General features: G+C 50.2%; 1 protein-coding gene across 6 annotated transcripts in view; it reads right to left on the reverse strand.

Annotated features, from left to right (window-relative positions):
- Positions 1 to 26,465, reverse strand: part of LOC119966204 (calcium-binding mitochondrial carrier protein Aralar2) — a 413,059-nt gene that overhangs the window by 45,259 nt on the left and 341,335 nt on the right. For 3 of the 6 annotated variants that reach the window (XM_038797538.1, XM_038797535.1, XM_038797536.1), the window contains 2 exons: positions 23,567 to 23,701; positions 20,132 to 20,270 (listed from right to left, as the gene is read on the reverse strand). The exons of 1 other annotated variant lie outside the window; for it this stretch is intronic. In XM_038797538.1, coding sequence (XP_038653466.1) covers positions 20,132 to 20,270; positions 23,567 to 23,701 — 274 coding nt within the window. The remainder of the gene's footprint in view (positions 1 to 20,131; positions 20,271 to 23,566; positions 23,702 to 26,465) is intronic. 2 more of the 6 variants (XM_038797537.1, XM_038797539.1) reach the window with 2 other exon arrangements.

Here is a 26,465-nt window from a genome sequence, read left to right on the forward strand (position 1 = left end):
ATACAAACTGGATCGGGCTCATCGGTCGTTGACGCCTAAACCAAAGGTGAATGAGCCACCAAGAGTGGTGATTAAATGTTTTCAGAGGCCCCATGTGAAGGAGAAGGTCATGAGTTGGGCGAACCAGAAGCGGGAGGTGCAGTGGGTTGGAGCTGGTGTACTTATATCCCAGGACTTAACCGTGGAGTTGGCGAGGAGGCGGGCAGCCTTTGGTCGAGTGAAGATGGCACTGTGCAACATCGGTATGCAGTTAGGCGTGGTGTATCCAGTTGAGTTGAGGATGACCAACAATTCCAAAGACTTTTACTTTGAGACGGTGGAAGCAGCGGAGGGGTTTATGAAGGCAGAAGGACTGGGGCAGAAGTGAGGATTGGTCTTGGACTGAGGGTAAGGGGTTGGAAGATTGTATATAATTCTATTTTTTATTTCATGTTGGTCTATGTGTTAAATGGGGTGAAGTTGCCTGTTTGGGTAAGGTAGGAGGTGGAATTTTTGTGATGCCGGTATTCTGGGATTTGAGTCTTTGCACTGGGTTTGTTTGTTTGAAGGGCAGTTCTTTGTTTTCCTGGGACCGGGTATGGGGAAGGGTGTTGAAGGCGAATGGGGCTGTGGACATTGGAGCCTGGTTGAAAAGTTTTGATGGGCCTAGGAGGTGTGGAAAGTCGGGGGAGGTGTTTTCGAGAGGAAGTGGATGGGGGGGGGGGGGGGGGGGGGGGGGAATTGTGGGGGGGGGGGGAGGGGTTCGATGGCAACAAAGGGACGGGGCGGATCAGGCCCAGTGGGCAGGGCCAGGAGTTATGATAATTGTTATGTTCTGTGACCCTGTCCAATGATTCACACAGAACTGCTGGTGACTTAACTAGAATGATGATTTATTGATTAACACGTGGAGAGGTAACAACCAGAATGCTATACAGACTAAGTTTCATGGGCTCTCCTGGAACTATCCCTATGTGCGACTGTCCTGTTGTATGCCTTACTACCAACTGGTGACAGTCGGATGTCACATGACCGATGTCTGATGCCACCAGCTGGTTGGAGGTCGCATTGCTAACTATATGCAATATTATTCACAGGCATGTCACCACAATAATGGTGAATAGGAGGGGCGGGGGTGCGGTGAGAGACCGCAGGTCAAAATAGTTACATGGAATGTGAGGGGTTTGGGGGGCCAGTGAAGAAGTTGAGGGTGTTTACGCACCTAAAAAGCTTAAAGTCCGATGTTGTCATGCTACACGAGATCCATCTGAAGTTGAAAGACAGGTGAGGGCTGGCTGAGCCAATGATTTCACTCAGGGTTCGATAGTGGACGTGGAGGGGTGGCGGTTTTGGTGGGTAAGAGAGTGAGGTTCCAAATTGAGATGTTGGTGGTGGACCGGGGGGGATAGATATGTGATAGTAACAGGGGCATTGCAGGGTAGGTTGGTGGCATTGGCAAGTGAATGGTAGAACCCTCAAGAGTATTGAAAGACAGAGAGATCTAGGTGTACAGGTCCACAGGTCACTGAAAGGGGCAACACAGGTGGAGAAGGTAGTCAAGAAGGCATACGGTTTGCTTGCCTTCATTGGCCGGGGCATTGAATATAAGAATTGGCTGGTCATATTGCAACTGTATAGAACCTTAGTTAGGCCACACTTGAAGTATAGTGTTCAATTCTGGTCGCCACACTACCGGAAGGGTGTGGAGGCTTTTAGAGAGGGTGCAGAAGAGATTTACCAGGATGTTGCCTGGTATGGAGGGCATTAGCTACGAGGAGCGGTTGAATAAACTCGGTTTGTTCTCACTGGAACGACGGAGGTTGAGGGGCGACCTAATAGAGGTCTACAAAAATATGAGGGGCATAGACAGGGTGGATACTCAGAGGCTTTTCCCCAGGGTAGAGGGGTCAATTACGAGGGGGCATAGGTTTAAGGTGCGAGGGGCAAGGTTTAGAGGAGATGTACGAGGCAAGTTTTTTTACACAGAGGGTAGTGGGTGCCTGGAACTCGCTGCCGGAGGAGGTGGTGGAAGCAGGGACGATCGTGACATTTAAGGGGCATCTGGACAAATACATGAATTGGATAGGAATAGAGGGATACGGACCCAGAGAGTGTAGAAGATTTTAGTTTAGATGGGCAGCATGGTCGGCACGGGCTTGGAGGGCCGAAGGGCCTGTTCCTGTGCTGTACTTTTCCAGCTTGTCCATGCCACCCAGTTTCTATCACTAAGCTAGACCCACTTACCCACATTTGGCCCATATCCCTCTATATCCACCCTGTCCATGTAACTGTCTAACTGCTTTTTAAAAGACAAAATCGTACCACCCTCTACCACTGCCTCTGGCAGCCCATTCCAGATGCTCACCACCCTCTGTGTGAAGAATTTTCCCCTCTGGTCTCTTTTGTATCTCTCCCCTTTCACCTTAAACCTATGCCCTCTAGTTCTAGACTCCTCTACCTTTGGGAAAAGGTGTCGATTATCTACCTTACCTATGCTCCTCATTATTTTGTAGACCTCTATAAGATCACCCCTCAGCCTCCTATGCTCCAGAGAAAAAAGTCCCAGTCTATTCAGCCTCAACTGATAACTCAGATCATCAAGTCCTGGTAGCATCCTTGTAAATCTCTTCTGCACTCTTTCTAGTTTAACAATATCCTTCCTATAATAGGGTGTCCAGAACTGAACACAGTATTCCATGTGTGGTCTTACCAATGTCTTGTACAACTTCAACAAGATGTCCGAATTCCTGTATTCAATATTCTGACTGATAAAACCTAGCATGCTGAATGCCTTCTTCACCACACTGTCCACCTGTGACTTCACCTTCAAGGTGCTATGTACTCCTAGACCTCTTTGTTCTATAACTCTCCCCAACCCGCGACCATTAACTGAGTAGGTCCAGCCCTGATTTGATCTACCAAAATGCATCACCTCTCATTTATCCAAATTAAACTCCATCTGTCATTCATCGGCCCACTGGCCCAATTGGTCAAGATCCTTGTTGCAATCTTTTGTATCTTGTTAACCTTCTTATGAATATGGGGATCAGAATATTCGGCGATAGCGATCTTGGATCATGCGCCGCATTGGATGGATATAGTCCTTGGGAAAGGGGTAGTGCTGAGGCCGAGGTGGAGAATAGATGTGGGGTTGCTGGGGGGCGAAGTTTTTGTGAGAAGATCGGTAACATGATTGAGGAATATGTGAGCTTTAATTGTACTGGGGAAGTATCACAGGCGGTAGTACGGGAGGCCCTGAAGGTGGTTGTGAGGGGGCAGGTGATATAATTTAAGGCCAAGGTGGATCAAGAGGAGAGCCAGGAGTGTCAAAGGCTGATAGAGATGTTGGAGGTGCACCTGTGGCCTGTGAGTTACCACACAGGTCCCCACTCGAGCCCTGGTATGATCCAGTGGCGTAAAGGTTCACGGCTGCGGTAACCTTGACGGCCATCAGGAGTGGGTGTACTCCTCCTCTATGTGGTACCAAGTCCGAGAGGATATGCACAGGTGTAGCACTGCCTCTTTGTTGAGGCAGAGCCTCCTGCGGCACATACTGTCCGTCATTCGTTCAAAGGACCAGCGAGACCTGTACACCCTCTGGGCCGTCGTGGGTCTCCCCCTCTGGATCCCTCCCTGGCCTGATGGGTGGCTGGGTCCTCAGAGTGTGGGGTGGGATCTAGCACATGGGCCGCTATCTCTAGCATCTGCAGACGCTACTGCTGCCGGATACTCCGGCCACATCGCGTAGCACCAACACTACTAGGGCAACCTCTGCATCCAACATCCCTTCCATAGTGTTCAATATCTGTCAAGAATTGATGAGAGGGTGTTAGACTGACAAAACAGCAGTGGATCCCATGCCGGACCCTCCATTCCCCCACTGATTCTCCCCACCCCCTTTCGCTCCTATCCGGAATGCTCTGCCTTTGTACTCCCGGCCGCGGCGGGCCCCCCTCACCAGGCCCCAGATCCTGTACCCCGGACACTCATTCACAACATAAACCAGACTGGGCACTGGCTCACTCCCTGTGGCACTCCCCCGGAGCTGTGTTCCATCCCTGGGTGTTCAGCTGTTGGCTGCTGCGTGTGCGGCAGTGGCTGGCACAATGTCCGGGCATCACGGTCTGATTGGATGCTACACAATGGCTCCCACATGCTACATGGCCCGCCCACCCACAGGAATCCACTTGGGTTGTGTGAAGTGCTCACTGAACCATGATTGCCAATTCCCGAGAGACCATAGCCTTCAGCCACACAGCCAGAGGCCTTGGCAGTTGGTGGGGGTTATGGGTGGTCATTGGGGCAGACGGGCAGGGACAAGGGTTTCCCCAGGAACGGGTGTACACATGATCCAGGGGTTTGCATGGTGGTGCCATGTGCAATTGCACCCCCCCCATGCGCCCCACTACTCTCCCATGGAGGCCAACCCCTGCGGAGGGTCCCCCCACCAAGGCAAGGGGCCCCCACCGACCACAGGGGCAGCAAACCCAGTATCCCCGGGTTCTCTCCCTGTGAGCAAAGATGGCTACTCACTGCCTCAGCTACCCACAGTAGCCCTTCCGCCAGGTTCATGTTTTTCAAAAGGAGGACTAATCGTCGTCAGCGTGAGCAGTTACCGGGGCGGCCGCTGAATGGCAAGAGGCCATTGGATAAGGGATGGCTCTCGTTAATTGTATGGAAATGGGGCTGAAGTGGTGATAATTGGTTTCTTGCCTTGCTATGGCGAGATCCCGATTTCACCTGCGGGATGGGCCAGTTGCATCGCAAACTGTTTGGCGCCTGGCGCGATTCTCGTTTTTGGCCTCTCCCGCTATTCACCGGCTGATGCACGATCAATTGCACAATGACTTGAGTTGGATACAACTGAGGCTTTATTGCTCTAAGATGTGTGGCCTCCCACAGCAGCTGGCGAAATGGCTGCAGCATGGAGGACACACAAATTTATACTCAGGGACTACCAACGTACCTGTAGTACAGGTCCTACCATACATCCTCTAATAGAGGTGCAACAGTGGTTTATCACACCGGCCTCGTTTCTTTGGAAACTGGGCCGACCGGTCTTTTGTCCCCTTCACGGTCAGGTCAGATTACCTGAAAGTGCTGGGGATATGGTTCGGAGCGGCTGGGGCGTACACCAAAACTGGGAGGAGCGCATTGCCAAAGTTAAACAGAAACTGGGTTGGTGGGAGCAACGTTCCCTCTCCATTGCGGGCAAAACCCTGGTCATCAAATGTGAGGTACTCTCGGTGTTACTGTACATGGCGCAGGTCTGGCCCATCACTCAGACCTACACTGCGACGAGTAAGAGGTGACTTGATCGAAACCTTTAAGATCCTGAGCGATCTTGACAAGGTGGATGTGGAGAGTATGTTTCCTCTTGTTGAAGAATCTAGAACAAGGGGATTATTGTTTAAACATAAGGGGTCGCCTATTTCGGCAAGAGATGAGGAAACATTTTTCTCTCAGATGGTCGTGAGTCTCTTGCACTCTCTTCCTCAAAAAAGTGGAAGCAGAATCTTTGAAAAAGTCAGAGCTCGATAGAATCTTGATTAACAAGGGGGTGAAAGGTTATCGGGGTAGGCAGAAATGTAGGGTATGAAGACGGAATGGGCTCGAGGGGCCAAGTGGCCTAATTCGTATGTAAAATGAGCCAGCTTCTTGACTTGCTGCAGTTTTTGTGGCAATGAGATTCACACAGTGCTGCTCGGGATGGTGTTCTATGAATTTGGCCCGATGATGATGAAGGAATCAAGATAAATTTTCAAGTCAAGGTTGTAATTCTTGGAGGGGAACCTGGAACCGACAGTGTTCCCATTCACCCATAAGAATTGTTCTTAGGAGGGGTTATGGGAGAAACTTTGGCAAGTTGCAGTAGTGCATCACTAATAGAGGGAGTTAATATTTAAGACAGTGGATGGTGTCAATCAAGTGAGCTGCTTTATCCAGGATGGTGTTGAACCTCTTGAGTGGTTTGAACTGCACTCATTCATGAAAGTGGAAATTATCTGCATTACATTCCCAATTTGTGCCTTGTAGATGGTGGACAGTCAAACGGTCACTCGCTCGCTACTGAATACACAGCTTCTTGCAGCGATGGTATTCATTTTTTTTGTGGAAAATATTTTATTGAGATATTTATAATTTCAAGTTTGCAACATCAAACGTCCACAAAAAGAAAAATACAACAATATAACCAACAAACCCCGAGCACAAACTCCAGCCAACATGGCTTACATAAGCAGAGTCACCTTACCCAGCCACCCCTCCGTTGGTCCTCCTGTCCTTACTCGTCTCTCCCATCCCTCCCACCTTGCTGACAGTCTAATTTTTCTCAAAGAAGTCGATGAACAAACCCCTCAAAGCGAATTTAATTTTCTCAAGTCTGAGAAACCCCGCCATGTCGATAACCCATACCCCCGACTTCGGTGTTTCCGGGCCACCAGGGAAGCAAAGGCCAGGACATCGGCGTCTCTCACCCCCCCTGGGCCCCTGGGTCTTCCGCCACAGCAAAGAACGACACCTCTGGACTCGGCTTCACCCTCACTTGTAAGACCTCTGACATGACGGCAGCAAACCCCTGCCAGAAACCCCTCAGTCTCGGACATTGTTCACAGTACCCCCCCGCACAGCGCCCACATCTATCCCCCACCTCCTCAAAGAACCTGCTCGTCCGGGCCACAGTCATGTGTGCCCTGTGGACCATGTTAAATTGTATCAGACTGAGCCTGGCGCACAACGAGGTTGCATTAACTCTCCTCAGGGCCTCCTCCCATAACGCGGCCTCCAACTCCCCACTCAGCTCTTCTTCCCACTTTCTCTTACCTCCCCGATCGGGGCTCCCTCCCACTCCATCAGCTCCTAATAAATCTCTGAGACCTTCCCCTATCCTCAACAATCTCCACACCACCTTATCCTGTAGCCCCTGGGGCGGCTGGTGCGGGAAGGTCGAAACCTGCCTCCGCACAAAATCCTTCACCTGCAGATACCGGAAACCATTCCCCTCTGGAAATTCAAACTCCTCCTCCAGACTCGGGAAACCCTCATCAATAAAGAGATCATCAAATCACTCGATCCCTGCCCGCTGCCACCTCCGAAACCCCCCGTCCAACATTCCCGGAGCGAACCGGTGGTTATCATATATCGTTGCCCACACTGACGCCTCCTCTAACCCCAGGTGCTGCCTCCACTGTCCCCACACCCTCAGGGCTGCCACTGCTACCCGGCTTGTGGACTACTGAGCCGGCAAGATAGACAGAGATTCCGTTAACTGTGCCACCAAACTTGTGCCCTTTCATGAGAACGCCTCCACCCGCTCCCATAACGCGCCTCCCCCAGTACCCACTTCCTGACCATCACAATATTCGCCACCCAGTAGTAATTAATGAAATTCAGGCGAGCCAGGCTCCATGCCCCCGCTCCAGCAACACGTTTTTCCACCCACGGGGTTTTACTAGCCCAAACAAATCCCGAGATCTCTGCATTCACTATTTTGAAAACGCCTTGGGGATAAAAATTGGGAGGCTCTGGAAAACAAACAAAAACCTCGGGAGGACCGTCATTCTAACTGTCTGTACCTGCCCCGCCAATGACAACGGAGCGCATTCCACCTCCGAAAGTCTCCCCTCATCTGCTCTACTAACCAACCAAATTCAGTTTATACAACTGTTCCCGCTCCTGGATACCCAAATATTGAAAGCTACCTCCCACCACCGTAAATGGCATCTCACCCAATCTCTTCTGCCCCTGGCCTGGATCGCAAAGACCTCACTCTTTCCTCTAATCAATCTGTATCCTGGAAACGGCCGAATTCCTCTAATACCCCCATAATCCCTCCAATCCCCCCCCCAGTGGGTCCGATATGTACAGAAGCAGGTTGTCCGCGTTGAGCGGGATCCTGTGTTCCACCCCTCCTCTGTACTATCCCCCTGCCAGACCCCCGACGCTCTCAAGATTAAAGCCAATGGCTCTATGGCCAAGGCAAACAACAGTGGGGATTGTTGACATCCCTGCCTTGTGATCTCACCCGATTCGTCCGCGCATTCTCCACCAGTGCATGGTATAGCAACCGGACCCAGTCCTCATATCTCTGCCCAAACCCAAACCGTCCCAGGACTCCCATATGTATTCCCACTTCACCCAATCAAAGGCCTTCTCTGCGTCCATGGCCACCACCACCTCGTGTCTCTCTGGAGGCATCATAATTATATTGAGCAACTTTCTAATGTTGGTCACCAAATGTCGCCCCTTAACGAACCCCGCCTGGCCCTCCCCTATTACTCCTTGGATGCAGTCTTCAATCCTTGTGGCCAGGATCTTCACAAATGGTTTGGCATCCACATTTAACAAGGAGATCGGCCTGTACAACCCACAGTTTTCTGGGTCCACCTCGCACTTTAAAATGAGGGATATCGACGCCTGTGATGTCGGGGGGAGCACACCAAACTCCTTTGCTTCATTGAAGGCCCTTACCAACAGTGGTCCTAAAACCCCCAAGAACTTCTTCTAAAATTCCACCAGGTACCCGTCCTATCCAGGGGCCTTACCCTATTGCATCGCCTCTAGCCCCTCTACTACTTCTACAAGCCCAATTGGAACCCTCAGACCCTTCACCAGCTGATCATCAACCTTTGGGAACTCCAACCCTCCCAAAAACCGCCTCATCCCCTCTTCCCCGGCTGGGGGCTCCGACTCGTACAATTTACTGCAAAACTTCCTAAGCACCTCATTCGCCTCTGATGGGTCCAAGACCATATTCCCATCCGTGTCCTTTACTTTCCCAATCTCCCTCTCCGTCTCCTGCTTCCTCAACTGGTGCGCTGACATCCTGCTTGCTTTCTCCCCATTGTCATATACCGCCCCTCTCACCCTTCGCAACTGCCCTACTGCCTTACCTGTGGATAACAGCCCGAATTCCATTTGCAGCCTCTGACGTTCCTTTAACAGCCCTTCCTCCGGGGCCTCTGCATATCTCCTGTCCACCTGCAGGATTTCTCCACTGGCCTTTCTATTTGCACCCGCTCCTCCTTCTTCCTGTGCGCCTGAATCAAAATAAACTCCCCCCATGACCACTGCCTTCAGTGTCTCCCAAGCTGTACCTGCCGAAACATCCCTCATATTATTAATCTCCACATACCCCCAAATGAACTGCCTCATTCGCTCACACACATCTTCCTCCCACATCCAGCCTCCATTGCAGGCGCTGGGCCCCCCATCTTCTCACTCATAAATCCACCCACGTGGGGCATGATCCGACACCACTATTACCGAATACTCGAAATCTACCACCCCTGCCAACGTCTTATCCAATACGAAGAAATCTATTCAGGAGTATACCTTGTGCACATGGGAGTAAAACAAAAATTATTTTGCCCTTGGCCTCCCAAATCTCCACGGATCCACTCCTCCCATGTGCTCCATGAACCCCCAAAGCTCCTTAACTGTAGCCCACACCCTCCCTGACCTTGAGCTCAACCGGTCCAGTCTTGGATCCAGGACCATATTAAAGTTTCCCCCCATAATCAGCTGATGAGAGTCCAGAATCTTCCCCAGCACCCGCCTCATAAATTCCACATCGTTCCAGTTTGGGGCATAGATGTTCACTAACACCACCGGCATCCCCTCCAATTTCCTGCCAACCTCGAACGACACACGCTTATTTAACAAAATCGCCACCCCCTTCATTTTAAAGTGCAATCCCAAATTAAATACTTGCCCAACCCATCCCTTCCTCAGCCTAATCTGGTCCCTCACCTTCAGGGGCGCCTCTTGTAGCATGGCCACATCCGCCTTCAATCGTTTCAGTGTGTGAACACACGGACCCTCTTGACTGGTCCATTCAATCCTCGCACGTTCCAAGTGACCAGCCTGGTCGAGGTTGCCCTGCCCCTCCGCCATAGTCCCTCTTGGGCCAGCATCCGGACTGTGTCCCGCACCTCCCCAGGCCTGCACACTGTCATCGATCCTCCTCCCATTACACTTTAAAAGCCCTTCCCCTGTCAGTACTTCCTCCCAACCCCCCCCAAAACGCCCAGCAACAACCCATGCCCCCAACCCCCCACTGACCTTCTGCTCACCGTCTATTGCGCTTCCATGAACTAGCCCGCTCAGCTAGCCTGGCAGCCCCCGCTCATGGCGTCCAGCATCCTAGCCCCATTGATTCCCCTCACCCCCACTTGAAAATTAGGGCAAACAAGCAAAAACAACCCCTCCCCAAGCCCAAACAAAGAGACCATCCTCCCATCCCCTAACAACGAACAAACATGAAGCCGAAAAAGAAAGAAATGGCCACAAATATAAGTTGCCAGCAACATCATAACAGCATCTCCACCAAAGTTCAAAGTCCTTCCCCTGCCAGTCCATTGTCTTTAACAAAAGCTACCGCCTCCTGCGCCGGACCAAAGTACAATTTCCGGCTTTCGTAGGTCACCCACAGACGTGCCAGGTACAGTAGCCAAGCTTCACCCCCTTCTTGTAGAGGGCTGCCTTAACCTTGTTTAAGCTCGCTCTCCTCTTGGCCAACTTTGCACCCTGGTACACTCGGATTTCACTACCCTCCCAGGTGCAGCACCTCGTCAGCCTGGCCCACTTCATAATTTGCTCCTTGTCCAGGAACCGGTGCAACTGCATCACCATCACCCTCGGCGGCTCGTTCTCCTGGGGCTTCCTCATTAGCGCCCTGTGCGCTCGATCCATCTTCAAATGGTGCAAATGCACCCTCTCTGAGCAGCTTCTCCAGCATCCTCCCCACATATGCGCCAGCATCGGCTCCTTCACTCCTCTCCGGCAGGCCCACAATCCTTATGTTCGGCCCGCGTGACTGGTTCTCCAGGTCTTCAACCTTCTCCTGGAGCTGCCTCTGCTGATCACGCATCTCCGCTGCCATTGAGGCAAACCCCTCCTCATGCTCCCTGCCACCTCCTCCATCTTCTGGATTGCCTGACCCTGGGCTGCCAGCTTTGTTTCTATGCAGTCAACCACCGCCCTGATCGAATCCACTGCCCGGGCCAGGTCCTCCAGACTCTCGTTCTTAGCTGGGTGAACTTCTCATTCAAGAGGATCACCAGCTGGTCCGTTGACCACTGAACTGGCAGAGCTGCTTCATGCCCCTACGTCATCTCCATGTGCGTTGCAGATGATGTGCCGCACCAGCTATCACTGACTGATTCCCTCTTTGTCACTCGCTTCTCGCCCTCCGCTCCATACACCAGAGGGTCAATCTCTTCCCCTCACTCTCCTGTACCTTTTTTTTCGCCTCACATCTACATGTTAACTGGGGAAAATGTCCAAAAATAAACGCCACGAGCAGGAGCCACCAAATGTGCGACCACTCACTTCATGGCCGCCAGCGGAAGTCCTGATGGTATTCATTTTAAACAGCTTTTGCAAACCAAGGCGTCTGGCAAAAGAATTATATTTAAATTGAGAATGCACTTTGAAAATTGATCGATTTAAAACAGTAGGTGATCATGGAACCAGTAGTTGAAATAGAAAAACGCTTCTATTAAAAAAATAGTAGGGACAGGACAAGGAATGTTAAAAGAACTCGCCTGAGGTTTTGTGCCTGAATGCTCGGAGCATTCAAAATAAAATGGATGAATTAGTTGCGCAGATAGATGTAAAAGGGTATGATATAGTTGGGATTATGGAAACATGGCTCCAAGGTGACCAAGTATGGGAGCAAAACATTGAGGACTATTCAATATTTAGGAAGGATAGACAGAAAGGAAAAGGTGGAGGGGCTGCATTGTTGACTAAAGATGATATTGATACAATATTGAGGAAAGATATTAGCACAAATGATGTGGAGTCTATATGGGTCAAGTAAAGAAACACCAAGGGGCAAAACATATGCTGGGGTGGTATACAGACCACCAAACTGCAGTGGTATTGTTGGGAGGAATAGCATTAGACAGGAAATCAAAGATACATGTGATAAAGGAATATCTGTGATTATGGGTAACTTTAATCTGCATATAGATTGGGTGACCCAAATTAGTTACAGTATAATAGAGGAGGAATTTCTGGAGTGTATACGGGACGGTTTTCTGGAAGTTGAGGAACCAACAAGGGAACAGACCATCTTGGACTGGGTGTTGTGCAATGAGAAAGAATTTGTTGGAAATCTAGGTGTGAGAGAACCCTTGGGGATGAGTGACCATAATATGATGGAATTCTTTATCAAGGTGGGCAGTGAGGTAGTTGATTCTGAGACCAGGGTCCTGAATCTCAATAAAAGGTAACTATGATGGTATGAGGCATGAGCTGGCTATGATGGACTGGGAAACATTACTGAAATGAAGGACAGTGGACAGACGGTGGCAGGCATTCAAGGCACGTTTAGATGAATTCCAAAAGTTGTTTATTCCTATTTGGCACAAAAGTAGAAAGGGAAATGTGGCAAACCATGGTTTGCAAGGGAATTTAAAGATGGTATTCGTTTCAAAGTAGAGGCATACAAATTAGCAAGAAAAAGCAATAGACCTGAGGATTGGAAGCAGTTTTAAATTAAGCAAAGGCGGACTAAGGGATTGATTAAGGGAAAAACACAATATGAAAATAAGCCAGCAGGGAACATAAAAACTGACTGTAAAAGTTTCTATTCGAGGGAAAAGAAAAAAGATTGATACAAACAAATGTAGGCCCCTTACAGTCAGAATCGGGGGAATGCATAATGGAGAACAAAGAAATGACTGAGGAACTAAGTTTGTATTTTGCTTCTGTCTTCACAAAGAAAGACATGAATAAATATCAGAATTTCTGAGTGACACAAGTTTTAGTGAGGAGCTAAAAGAAATCAGTATTATTAGAGAAATTGTTTTGGGAAATTAATGGGATTGAAGGCAGGTAAATTTCCAGGGCCTGATAATCTTCATCCCAGAGTACTTTAGGAAGTGGCCCGCAAAATAGTAGATCCATTGGCGGTCATTTCCCAAAATTCTTTGGACTCTGGAATGGATCCAACGGTTTGGAGGGTAGCTAATATAACCCCGCTATTCAAAAAAGGAGTTAGAGAGAAAACAGGGAACCATAGACCAGTCAGCCTAACGTCAGTAATAGAAAAGTTGCTCGAGTCCATTATCAAGGATTTCATAGCACAGCATTAGGAAAGCAGTAGTATAATGAGACAAAGTCAGCATGGATGTACGAAAGGGAAATCATGCTCAACAAATCTACTAGAATTCTTTGAAGATGTAACTAGTACAGTTGACCAGGGAGAACCAGTGATGTGGTTTATTTAGAAGGCTTTCAACAAGGTCTCACATAGCAGATTACCATATAAAGTTAAAGTGCATGGGATTTTTTTTTTTTTTTTAAATAATTTTTATTGAAAGAATTTTTTACATGAAAATATTTACCCCAACTAACTATAAAATATTACAAAATATTCCCTCTTAACAAATATCCCCCCCCCGCCCGAACTCGCGCGCGTTGTCCCTCCCCCCCTCCCCCAAAAACAAACAAAGCAACAATCAACATCAGACATGAACTGCGAGCAAATTTGCCCGCGTTTCAACCGTAAATAGCCCACCGCAACCGTTGTTGCCACCCCCCCCCCCCCCCCGGGTTGCTGCTGCTACGACCTCTGTACCCTATCTCTGAGCCAAAAAGTCGAGGAACGGCTGCCACCGCCTGAAGAACCCTTGTACCGACCCTCTCAGGGCGAATTTGACCCTTTCCAACTGAATAAAGCTTGCCATGTCATTAATCCAAGTTTCCACGCTTGGAGGCCTCGTGTCCTTCCACTGTATTAGTATCCTTCTTCGAGCAACTAGGGACGCAAAGGCCAGTACTCCGGCCTCTCTCGCCTCCTGTACCCCCGGCTCCACCCCCACCCCAAAGATCGCGAGCCCCCATCCTGGTTTGACCCTGGATCCCACCACCCTCGACACCGTCCTTGCCACCCCCTTCCAGAACTCCTCCAGTGCCGGACATGCCCAAAACATATGGACATGGTTCGCTGGACTTCCCGAACACCTGACACATCTGTCCTCACCCCCAAAGAACCGACTCATCCTTGTCCCCGTCATATGGGCTCTATGTAGCACCTTAAATTGAATGAGGCTAAGCCTCGCACACGAGGAGGAAGAATTAACCCTCTCCAGGGCATCAGCCCATGTCCCATCCTCTATCTGTTCTCCCAGCTTCCCCTCCCACTTGGCTTTCAGCTCCTCTACTGATGCCACCTCCGCCTCCTGCATTACTTTGTAGATGTCCGATATCCTCCCCCCTCCGACCCAGACCCCCGAGAGCACCCTATCACTCGCCCCCCTACTGGGGAGCAAGGGAAACCCTTCCACCTGGCGTCTAGCAAATGTCTTCACCTGCAAATGTCTAAACATGTTTCCCGGGGGGAGCCCGAATTTCTCCTCCAGCTCTCTCAGGCTCGCAAACCTCCCATCTACAAACAGATCCTTCAGCTGCCTGATGCCCACCCTGTGCCAGCTCTGAAATCCCCCGTCCATGTTCCCCGGGATGAATCTATGGTTCCCTCTTAACGGTGCCTCCATCAGACCTCCCACTTCCCCCCTGTGTCGCCTCCACTGCCCCCAGATCTTGAGGGTGGCCGCCACCACCGGGCTCGTGGTGTACCTCGTGGGAGGGAGCGGCCATGGCGCCGTTACTAAGGCCCCCAGGCTTATGTTGCCACAGGACGCCCTCTCCATTCGTTTCCAAGCTGCCCCCTCCCCTTCCATCATCCACTTGCGCACCATCGATACATTTGCCGCCCAGTAATACCCCGAAAGATTGGGTAATGCCAGCCCTCCACTATCCCTACTCCGCTCCAAGAAGACCCTCCTCACCGTTGGGGTGCCGTGCGCCCACACGTAGCTCATGATGCTACTCGTCACCTTTTTGAAGAAGGCCCTAGGGAGGAAAATGGGCAAGCACTGAAATAAAAACAAAAACCTCGGGAGGACCGTCATTTTAACGGACTGCACTCTGCCCGCCAGCGACAGCGGCACCATGTCCCACCTTTTAAATTCCTCCTCCATCTGTTCCACCAGCCTGGAGAAGTTCAGCTTGTGGAGAGTCCCCCAGTTCCTTGCCACCTGCACCCCTAAATATCTAAAACTCTTTCCTGCTCTCTTAAACGGGAGTCTCCCGATTCCCTCTTCCTGGTCCCCTGGGTGTATCACAAATACCTCACTCTTGCCCAAGTTTAGCTTGTACCCCGAAAAGTCCCCAAATTCTGCTAGCAGTTCCATCACCTCCGGCATTCCCCCTTCTGGGTCTGCCACGTATAGCAGCAGGTCGTCCGCGTATAACGATACCCGGTGCTCCTCCCCGCCCCTTGTCAGCCCTCTCCACCCCCCTGAGCCCCTCAGTGCCATCGCCAACGGTTCAATTGCCAGTGCGAAGAGCAGGGGGGACAAGGGGCACCCCTGTCTGGTCCCCCGGTGGAGCCCAAAATATTCCGACCTCCTACCATTCGTCACTACACTTGCCATCGGGGCCGAATAGAGCAGCTTCACCCATTTAATAAACCCCTCCCCAAATCCAAACCATGCCAGCGTCTCCCACAGGTACTTCCACTCCACCCTATCAAATGCTTTCTCCGCGTCCAATGCCACCACTATCTCCGCCTCACCCTCCACTGCCGGCATCATGATGACGTTTAGCAGTCTCCGCACGTTCGTATTAAGCTGCCGCCCTTTCACAAAACCCGTCTGGTCCTCGTGTATCACCCCTGGCACACAATCCTCTATCCTGGTAGCCAGGATCTTTGCCAGCAACTTGGCGTCCACAACCGACATAAATTCCGCTACCTGGGGATCCAAATAGCCCATGACTGGAAAGGGATCCACAAATGGAACCTCACCAGCCTGACGGAGGAAGTTAAAAAGGACCTGCAAAGATGGAACACACTCCCGCTCTCCCTCGCGGGGAGAGTTCAGACGATCAAAATGAACGTACTGCCCAGGTTCCTCTTCCTGTTTAGATCCATTCCGATCTACATCCCCAAGGCCTTTTTCAAAGCGCTGGACAAACTCATCATGGCGTTCGTATGGGGGGGTAAAAATGCTAGGATCCCAAAGAAGGTCTTACAAAAAACAAAAACCAGGGGAGGGCTAGCCCTCCCGAATCTACAATTCTACCACTGGGCAGCAACAGCCGAGCGAGTAAGGGGATGGATCCAGGAGCCAGAGGCTGAGTGGGTGCGTGCGGAGGAGGCCTCCTGCATGGGAACCTCCCTCCGGGCCCTCGCCACGGCAGCACTCCCATCCCCACCCAAAAAACACTCCAGCAGCCCAGTGGTGACAGCCACCCTCCAATCCTGGAACCAACTGCGGCAGCAACTTGGCCTGACCAAAATGTCGAACAGGGCTCCCATCTGCAACAACCATAGGTTCACACCAGCACTGACTGACGCCACCTTCAAAAGGTGGAGGCAGGACGGGGGGACACTGACAGTCAGGGACCTATACACGGATGACAGGATCGCAACACTGGACGAACTGACAGAGAAGTTTCAGCTAGCTGGGGGGGAACGAGCTACGGTACCTGCAGCTCAAAAACTTCCTACGAAAGGAGACAAGGACGTACCCACAACCGCCACGACAGACACTACTGGAAGACCTACTGGACGCAAGTATCCTAGAGAAAGGGAACTGTAGTGACATGTATGACCGACTGGTAGATAGGGACGACACCGTACTGGACGCAACAAGAAGGAAATGGGAGGACGACCTGGGGATGGAGATAGGGTGGGGACTCTGGAGCGAAGCACTGCATAGGGTCAACTCCACCTCCACGTGCGCAAGGCTCAGCCTGACGCAGCTAAAAGTGGTACATAGAGCCCACTTAACAAGAACCCGTATGAGTAGGTTCTTCCCGGAGGTGGAAGACAGATGTGAACGGTGCCAAAGAGGCCCGGCCAACCACGCCCACATGTTCTGGTCTTGCCCCAGACTCGTGGAGTACTGGACAGCCTTCTTCGAGGTTATGTCCAAAGTGGTGGGAGTGAGGGTGGAGCCATGCCCGATAGTGGCGGTCTTCGGGGTTTCAGAACAGCCAGATCTATTCCTGGGGAGGAGGGCGGACGCCCTTGCCTTTGCCTCCCTGATCGCCCGCCGTAGAATCCTGTTTGGCTGGCGGTCAGCAGCACCGCCCAGAGCTGCGGACTGGCTGTCCGACCTCTCGGAATCTCTCCAAATGGAGAAAATCAAATTTGCCATCCGAGGGTCGGACGACGGCTTCCACAGAACGTGGGAGCCATTCATGCAACTGTTCCGGGACCTATTTGTGGCCAATGTACAAGAGGAAGAATAGTCGGGGGAAGATAGCGGGAGGGGCTACAGGTTCGGTACGGGGGTTCGATGGCTAGCTAAGGCCCAAAACCAAACTAAATAAACATGTTGGGGGGGGGGGGGGGGGGGGGGCGGGCGCAGTTACTACTACGAAGATGCTTACCTGTAAATATGTATGTTAATTTTTGCGTGTTTGTTTGTTGTTTTTTTTTTGTTCTTTTTCTCTCCTAACAATTTGTAATTTGTTCAATATAAAACATGAAAACTGAATAAAAACATTTATAAAAAAAAAAAACTTGGCGTCCACATTCAGGAGCGAGATAGGCCTATATGACCCACACTGCACGGGGTCCTTGTCCCGCTTCAAGATTAGAGAGATCAGTGCCTGCGACATTGTCGGGGGCAGAGCCCCCCCCTCCCATGCCTCGTTGAAGGCTCGTACCAGCACAGGGCCCACCAAATCCGCATATTTTTTGTAAAATTCCACCGGGAACCCGTCTGGCCCCGGCGCCTTCCCCATCTGCATATGTCCAATCCCCTTGACTAGCTCCTCTAACCCTATCGGCGCCCCCAGCCCCTCTACCAGCTCCTCTTGGATCTTGGGGAACCTCAATTTGTTCAAGAAGCCCTCCATCTCCCCTCCCCTCGTCGGCGGCTCTGACCGATACAGCTCCTTGTAGAAGTCTCTGAAGACCCCATTTACTTCTGGCCCCTTCTGCACTACGTTCCCACCCCTCTCCCTCACTCCCCCAATTTCCCTCGCCGCATCCCGCTTGCGGAGCTGATGCGCCAACATCCTACTCGCCTTCTCCCCATACTCATAAATCGCGCCCTGCGCCCTTCTCCACTGTGTCTCTGCCTTTCTGGTGGTCAACAGGTCGAACTTAGCCTGCAAACTGCGCCGTTCCCCCAACAGCCCCTCCTCTGGTGCCTCCGCATATCTCCTATCCACGTCCAAAAGCTCCCCCACCAGCCTCTCCCTCTCCTGTCTCTCCCTCCTTTCCCTATGTGCCCGTATGGAGATCAGCTCCCCCCGGATCACCGCCTTCAGGGCCTCCCAGACCATCCCCACCTGCACCTCCCCCGTGTCATTAGTGGCCAGACATCTTTCAATGCTCTTCCGGACCCTCTTACACACCTCCTCATCCAAAGTGCATGGGATTGTAGGTAGTGTCTTGAGATGGATAGAAAATTGGTTAGCACATAGGAAGCAAGAAATTGGAATAAATGGGTCTTTTTCCGATTGGCAGGCAGTGACGAGTGGGTTACTGCAGAGATCTGTGCTAGGACCCCAACTGTTCACACTTTGTATTAATGATTTGGACGACGGAATTAAATGTATTATCTCCAAATTTGCAGATTACAAAGTTGGGTGGTAGGGCGAGTTGTGAGGAGGATGCAGAGATGCCTCAGCGGGATTTGGACAGGCTGAATGAGTGGGCATATGCATGGCAGATGCAGTGTAATGTGGATAAATGTAAGGTTATACACTTCGGTAGCAAAAATAGGAAGGCAGATTATTATTTGAAAGAGTGTAAATTGAGAGAGGTGGATACTCAGCGAGATCTTGGTGTCCTCCTGCATCAGTCGCTGAAAGTAAGCGCACAGGTTCAGCAGGCAGTAAAGAAGGCAAATGGTATGTTGGCCGTCATAGCGAGAAGATTTGAGTATAGAAATAGGAATGTTTACTGTATTTGTAAAAAGGCATTGGAGGAATGGTGACACAGTGGTTGACACTGCTGCCTCACAGCTCCATGGTCCCAGATTCAATTCCGGCCTCGGGTGACTGTCTGTGTGGAGTTTGCACTTTCTCCCAGTGTTTACGTGGGTTTCTTTCAGGTGCTCCTGTTTCCTCCCACTGTCCAAAGAAGTGCAGGTTAGGTGGATTGGCCATACTAAATTGCCCTGAGTGTAAAAAAGGTTAGGTGTGGTTACTGGGTTACGGGAATAGGGTGAAGGTGTAGTGCTCTTTCCAAGGGCCGGTGCAGACTCGATGGGCCGAATGGCCTCCTTCTGCACTGCAAATTCTATGATTGGTGAGGCCGCACCTGGAGTCTTGTGCAGTTTTGCTGTCCTTATCTGAGGAAGGATGTTCTTGTTGTGGAAAGAGGTGGGCAGCACGGTGGCACAGTGGTTAGCATTGCTGCCTACGGAGCTGAGGACCCGGGTTCGAATCCCGGCCCTGGGTCACTGTCTGAGTGGAGTTTGCACGTTCTCCCCGTGTTTGCGTGGGTTTCACCCCCATAACCCAAAGATGTGCAGGTTAGGTGGATTGGCCACACTAAATTGCCCCTTAAATGGAAAAAATAATTGGGAACTCTAAATTTTAAAAATACATTTAAAAAAAAAAAATTGTTATGGAAAGAGCGCAGTGAAAGTTTACCAGGTCGATTTCTGGGATGGCGGCACTGTCATATGAGGAGAGACTAAGTCAGTTGGGATTCTATTTATCAGAGTTTAGAAGAGTGAGAGGGGATCTCATAGAAACTTATGGACTCCAAGAGGATTAGACAGGGTAGATTCAGAATGTTCCCGATGGTGGGGGAACCCAGAACTAGGGGTCATAGTTTGAGGATAAGGGGTAAATCTTTTAGGACTGAGGTGAGTAGAAATTTCTTCACCCAGAGAGTAGTGAATCTGTGGAATTCATTACCACAGAAAGTAGTTGAAGCCAAAACACTGTGCAATTTCAAAGAGTTAGAAATAGCTCTTGGGGATAAAGGGACCAAGGGATATAGGAGGGGAAGGCTGGATCAAGGGCATTGATCTTGATCAGCCTCGATTATAATTAATGGGTGATCAGGCTCGAAGGGCCGACTGGCATCCCCCTGCTTCTATTTTCACATATGTTTCTATGTATTAAGCAAGCAAGGTACAGGCAAAGGCAAAAAGTGGGTGCTCACCAGCCAAAGCTCCTGACAACAGCAGATTTCCAGGGTGCACCTGCCCATTCTCATTTGTAAAGGAGGTTTTAAAGTAATTATAACAAGGGAAGTAGATAGCAGAGAATGGGATATCGCGCATAAAACAGGCCCTTGCACCCTGTGTGGGAAAAAGAAAATAGTAATCAATATAAGTCAAAAAGATCTTTAAATGTTAGATGCCAAGAAACCTGCAGGAAAAGATTTTTTAATAATTGTGAGTTAGCAACGAGTTAACAAAATTAGAAGTTAAATTATGAGCTAGTAGTTCAGATGAAAATTTTTTGACCTGAAACATTAACTCTGTTTTTCTCTCCATAAAATGCTGGCTGGCTGGTCTGCTGGGTATTTCCAGCATTATTTGTTTTCATTTCAGATTCAGAGCATTGACAGTATTTTGTTTATATAAAAAATTATGAGTTTTATTAAATCAATACCAGCTACATCCTCAAAGTTGCTAAAATTATCCTTGCTGAATCAAACATAGACAAGACGTTCAGAAAGTTAACCTTTGCTTCATCTACTCATATCCCTTAAGTTCAGCAACTGAACACTTTGCAGCAGGTGATTGTACATTCCTTCTCCAGTCTTTGTTCTTACAGGACACATAATTTTGCAGTCTCTGTACGTAACACTAAATAGAGTAAATAGAGAAATACAGCACAGAACAGGCGCTTCGGCCCACGATGTTGTGCCGAACTTTTGTCCTAGGTTAATCATAGATCATAGAATTGTGGACACTAAGGGCAATTTATCATGGCCAATCCACCCAACCTGCACATCTTTAGACTGTGGGAGGAAACCGGAGTACCCGGAGGAAACCCACGCACACACAGGATGTGCAGACTCCACAAAGACAGTGATGCAAGCCGAAATAGAACCTGGGACCCTGGAGCTGTGAAGCAATTGTGCTATCCACAATGCTATCGTGCTGCCCTTAAAAACAAAATAATCTACACTCCATTATTCTATTATTCTACCCTAACCCATGTACCTATCCAATAGCCGCTTGAAGGTCCCTAACGTTTCCGACTCAACTACTTCCACAGGCAGTGCATTCCATGCCCCCACTACTCTCTGGGTAAAGAACCTACCTCTGACATCCCCCCTATATCTTCCACCATTTACCTTAAATTTATGTCCCCTTGTAATAGTTTGTTCCACTCGGGGAAAAAGTCTCTGACTGTCTACTCTATCTATTCCCCTGATCATCTTATAAACCTCTATCAAGTCGCCCCTCATCCTTCTCCGTTCTAATGAGAAAAGGCCTAGCACCCTCAACCTTTCCTCGTAAGACCTACTCTCCATTCCAGGCAACATCCTGGTAAATCTCCTTTGCACCTTTTCCAAAGCTTCCACACCCTTCCCAAAATGAGGTGACAAGAACTGCACACAGTACTCCAAATGTGGCCTGACCAAGGTTTTGTACAGCTGCATCATCACCTCACAGCTCTTAAATTCAATCCCTCTGCTAATGAAAGCTAGCACACCATAGACCTTCTTCACAGCTCTATCCACTTGAATGGCAACTTTCAAAGATCCATGAACATAGACCCCAAGATCTCTCTGCTCCTCTACATTGCCAAGAACCCTACCGTTAACCCTGTATTCCGCATTCATATTTGTCCTTCCAAAATGGACAACCTCACACTTGTCAGGGTTAAACTCCATCTGCCACTTCTCAGCCCAGCTCTGCGTCCTATCTAAAGGGATTAAGGGTTATGGTGTTCGGGCCGGAAAGTGGAGCTGAGTCCACAAAAGATCAGCCATGATCTCATTGAATGGCGGAGCAGGCTCGAGGGGCCAGATGGCCTACTCCTGCTCCTAGTTCTTATGTTCTTATGTCTCTTTGCAGACGACAACAGCCCTCCTCACTATTCACAACTCCACCAATCTTCGTATCATCTGCAAATTTACTGACCCACTCTTCAACTCCCTCATCCAAGTCGTTAATGAAAATCACAAACAGCAGAGGACCCAGTACTGATCCCTGCGGTACGACACTGGTAACTGGGCTCCAGGCTAAATATTTGCCATCTACTACCACTCTCTGACTTTTATTGGTTAGCCAGTTTGTTATCCAACTGGCCAAATTTCCCACTATCCCATGCCTCCTTATTTTCTGCATAAGCCTACCATGGGGAACCTTATCAAATGCCTTACTAAAATCTATGTACACTACATCCACTGCTTTACCTTCATCCACATGCTTGGTCACCTCCTCAAAGAAGTCAATAAGACTTGTAAGACAAGACCTACCCCTCACAAATCCGTGCTGACTATCCCTAATCAAGCAGTGTCTTTCCAGATGCTCAGAAATCCTATCCCTCAGTACCCTTTCCATTACTTTGCCTACCACCGAAGTAAGGCTAACTCGCCTGTAATTCCCAGGGCTATCCCTATTCCCTTTTTTGAACAGGGGCACAACATTCGCCACTCTCCAATTCCCTGGTACCACCCTTGTTGACAGCAAGAACGAAAAGATCATTGCCAACGGCTCTGCAATTTCATTTCTTGCTTCCCATAGAATCCTTGGATATATCCCGTCAGGCCCGGGGGACTTGTCTATCCTCAAGTTTTTCAAAACGCCCAACACATCTTCCTTCCTAACAAGTATCTCCTCGAGCTTACCAGTCTGTTTCACACTGTCCTCTCCAACAATATGGCCCCTCTCATTTGTAAATACTGAAGAAAAGTGCTTGTTCAAGACCTCTCCTATCTCTTCAGACTCAAATCACAATCTTCCGCTACTGTCCTTGATCGGACCAAAGTAGAAACTTTCTTTGCATATTGTTACTGCAGCATATTTCTGCATTTAACAACTATCTGGTCACTTGGCAAAAAAGTTCGGAAGAATACTGGCTGAATTAACTCCTTTTGGCAAACATGAGTAACTTTTACTGACCGGACAATGAAGTATGATCTCAACTACTTCATTGCTCCAAGCAACTTTTTTGTTTACAGATAACTTCATTAATATTAGTTCACGTGATTGCTGAAGTCCGGGATGTCCAAGTCCAGAGGTTGTTTCCTTTGTGGTAGAGTTTAGTCCAGATGAATGTCTGGTTGGAGAAAGCTACAAAAAAAAAGTCCCCTTGAAATGGATGACAAATGGATGCTGGGGTTTTTGTGCTTAGTTTGCTTGGCAGGTGATGATCAGAGACATCTAAAATCAAAGAGGCTTCAACGGGTTGAGAGATGGTTGCCAACTGTGGGTTCAGCTGGGAGATCTCCTGGAGTTGCTTCTTGTTGCTGTTAATCAGCATTTTGATCTGCTCCCCCCCCCCCCCCCCAATTGCCATTCACGTATCAATGCATCACAATCCTCAAGATGGTACTGCACACAAGGCCATTCCTGTCTCCCTGTCGTAAGTTAACTGATAGCAACCCAGACGCCTGTCTGCTAATGTCGCTCACCGAGATGTGTGTCTCTGCAATGGTGGAAGGTACGGGTGATAGGTGTGATGCATTGTCGGTGTTCTTGGAGCGCTCTTCTGAAGTGGTTTCTTGGGGGTGCGATTCCAGATGGCCCGGCCTCATCAGATGGTGATCCTGCAAGACAAGGGACACGAGTTCAGTGGAAGGCAAGGACAAGAGTCTGGGACGTCAACAACTCACTTGAGACAGGCCACCTGGGTGAAGGTGCAGTGGATCCTCACTTCTCTAGCGCAGGCCAACTTCGCTTTTGGCCACTCCTCGGCCACCCCATGATCTTCAGGGCCCTTTCCTCTTATGGGATGAGGATTCTTAACTTGGGGCCCAGACCCACTTTCCCTCTTATTATCTTCTCTTGAGAGGACAAAAAGAGGACATTGTGAGCTGCATGTCTAGCAGCTCAGGGGCTCTAAAGCAGGTGAGATGTGTGGACACCACACTTAGACAGAAAGGGGTTATGAGAATGGGTGCCAGGGGACTTCTGAGGAACAATCTGGGAGGTCGGATGTTGGGAAGGTGCGAGGTGAGAGTCAGTGGATTGGTGGGGGCGGGGGCGGTAGATTCCAGGGGTGGCAGGTGGAACTGATGCCAAGAAGAGAGGTGGTAACTTACTCTTACAGCTCGTAAGAGGTCAATCATTTTCTTCCTACATTGGACACATGTCCTCCTTGTTATGCTGCTGTCACTGCTTCCCAGGCAGGATTTGTCACGTTGCTGTGTGGTCTCCTATCCTTCAGGGGTACAGTGGCCTGCCTCTCCTCCACGGTCTCCAGAAGCCTGGCCAGATTTGAATTCAGAAATTGAAGGTTTTCACGCTGCCATCCTCCTGGCTTGACTGGGAATGATGCTGAGGGACTTTTTAACTGCTGCTCCCCTTTGTTAGCAGTGACAGCTGAGCCCCGAGTCAGGCGAATCAAACGCCTGTGGACTTTAGCATGGCGTGATTCACGTGGGGGATACTTTTGTGCACTAAGTCTGGGTGAATTGCGATCTGGATCGTAACCACCCACCCGACGGGAATGATTCCTGCCCGAAATGACACTGGGCGCGATTCTACGGCCTCGTTGCGCTCTCGCTTGAGCGAAACGAGGCCGGTGAATCGCGTGAGAGGTTGAAAACGAGAGCCGTGCCAGGCACCAAACAGTTTGCTTTGCAACAAGTCCGCTTCCCGAGACAAAATCGGGATCGCTTCTTGGCCTTTTGGCTATGATCAGCGTGAGGCCAGGTGTAATGCCTGGATCTGGTCTGTCTCTCTTATGGGTACCATGAATTGGATTAAATTTGAATTGTTTTTGGGAGCAGACAAGAAGCTGGATTAGGGGTTTGCCCCTGTCCACATTCTAAACTCTGGTTTTGAAACTAATAAAGTAAGAAAAAAGAAATCGTGATCTCGCCACTTAAGCTCTGTTTCCATACAATTAACAGGACCCACACCATATCCAATGACCTCCCGTCATTCATCGACCTCCTCAGCAAGCTGCCACTGATTAGTACTCCTTTTGAAAAACGTGAACCTGGGGGCAACTGGGAAGTAACATGGCACCACCATGCCAACCCTTGGATCGTGTCTACACATTCCGGGGGCAACCCTCGTCCCTGCCCCACCAACCACCGATAACCCCCATCAATTGCCTAGGCCTCTGGCCGTATGGCTAAAGGCTATCACTAATAGGGAATTGGCAATGGTGGTTAAGTGAGCACTTCACACAACCCAAGTGGATTCCCGTGGGTGGACGAGCAATGTAGCATGTGGGAGTCATTGCTGAGCATCCCAATCAAACCGTGATGCTTGAACACTGTGGCAGGCAACACCACACATGCAGCAGCCAACATATGAACAACCGGGGATGGGACACAGCTCCACGGCCAGAGGGTGGGATGCCTGGAGAGCTGGGCCAAGTGTTCAGAAGTCGGCCTGCATAGCGGAAGAAAGTAATAGAGACAAGATACTGGTTGTGCACAAGGTGTCTATAATTCCCCACTTATCCAATGTTGCCACCCTCCCCTCACCCCCTACCTACCCCCACTCTACGCCCTCCTCCGGTGCCCTCTGTGATCCTTGATGTGCTTTGCCTTTCTAGTTCTACCGCTACATCTAGTGTGTGTCCCCAGGATGCACATCTGAGGTGGTAGCAGCCAGCTGCTTACCTTGGCCCGTGGCCTTCGATGCCCCTGGCGAGCATCCTCTGAGGGCTCTGGGGCCGGAGGGCCCCGGCACACTTGTTGGTGGCACATGTACAGCCGTGCCACCCTGTTCCACCGAGGGATGGAACTCAGGGGAGCTTGTGGCCATCGTCGCCACTCCATGGGACGGGTTTGGGTTCCCACCCAGCGCCACCTCCTCCTGGTTGGTGCCCTTGGGTCCCTGGGGTTCACATTGGCGTGGAGGAGCAGAATGTGCCCCAGCTACTCCTACATCATCTGGCTATGCCAGATCTCCCCATGGTCAGCACCATCATGTCAACTCCCTCGACGATGCTCCTCAGTGACTGGGACATGCTTTGCGGTGCCTCGGCAATGTCCACCTGCGACTGGGACAAACTTTGCAGCGTCGCTGCCATTCTGATCTGAACCTCATCAAGGTCAGCTGGGAACTGGGCAACATCCCCCAGCCAAGTCCCTCAGTCATGACCGTCACCAACTGCATACCGCCTTGGACATCTTCACTAATGGTGCCAACGTCGTGCACCCGGTTCTCCACTGCAGTCGTCACCCTAGCAGTGTCGGCCTTGGTGCCACGCAATGCCGCCGACGTCACCTGTGCCTGTAGTCTCTGGGACTCCTCTAATCGGCCATGGATCTGCTCGAGTGTTGCTGACATATCCCTCTGAATCTCCTGCACGCTCCCCATTCTCTAGCTGGATCCTGAGATCTAGCAGAC

The sequence above is a fragment of the Scyliorhinus canicula genome, chromosome 5 (genome assembly GCF_902713615.1).
Source record: "Scyliorhinus canicula chromosome 5, sScyCan1.1, whole genome shotgun sequence".
Taxonomy (NCBI): Eukaryota; Metazoa; Chordata; class Chondrichthyes; order Carcharhiniformes; family Scyliorhinidae; genus Scyliorhinus; species Scyliorhinus canicula.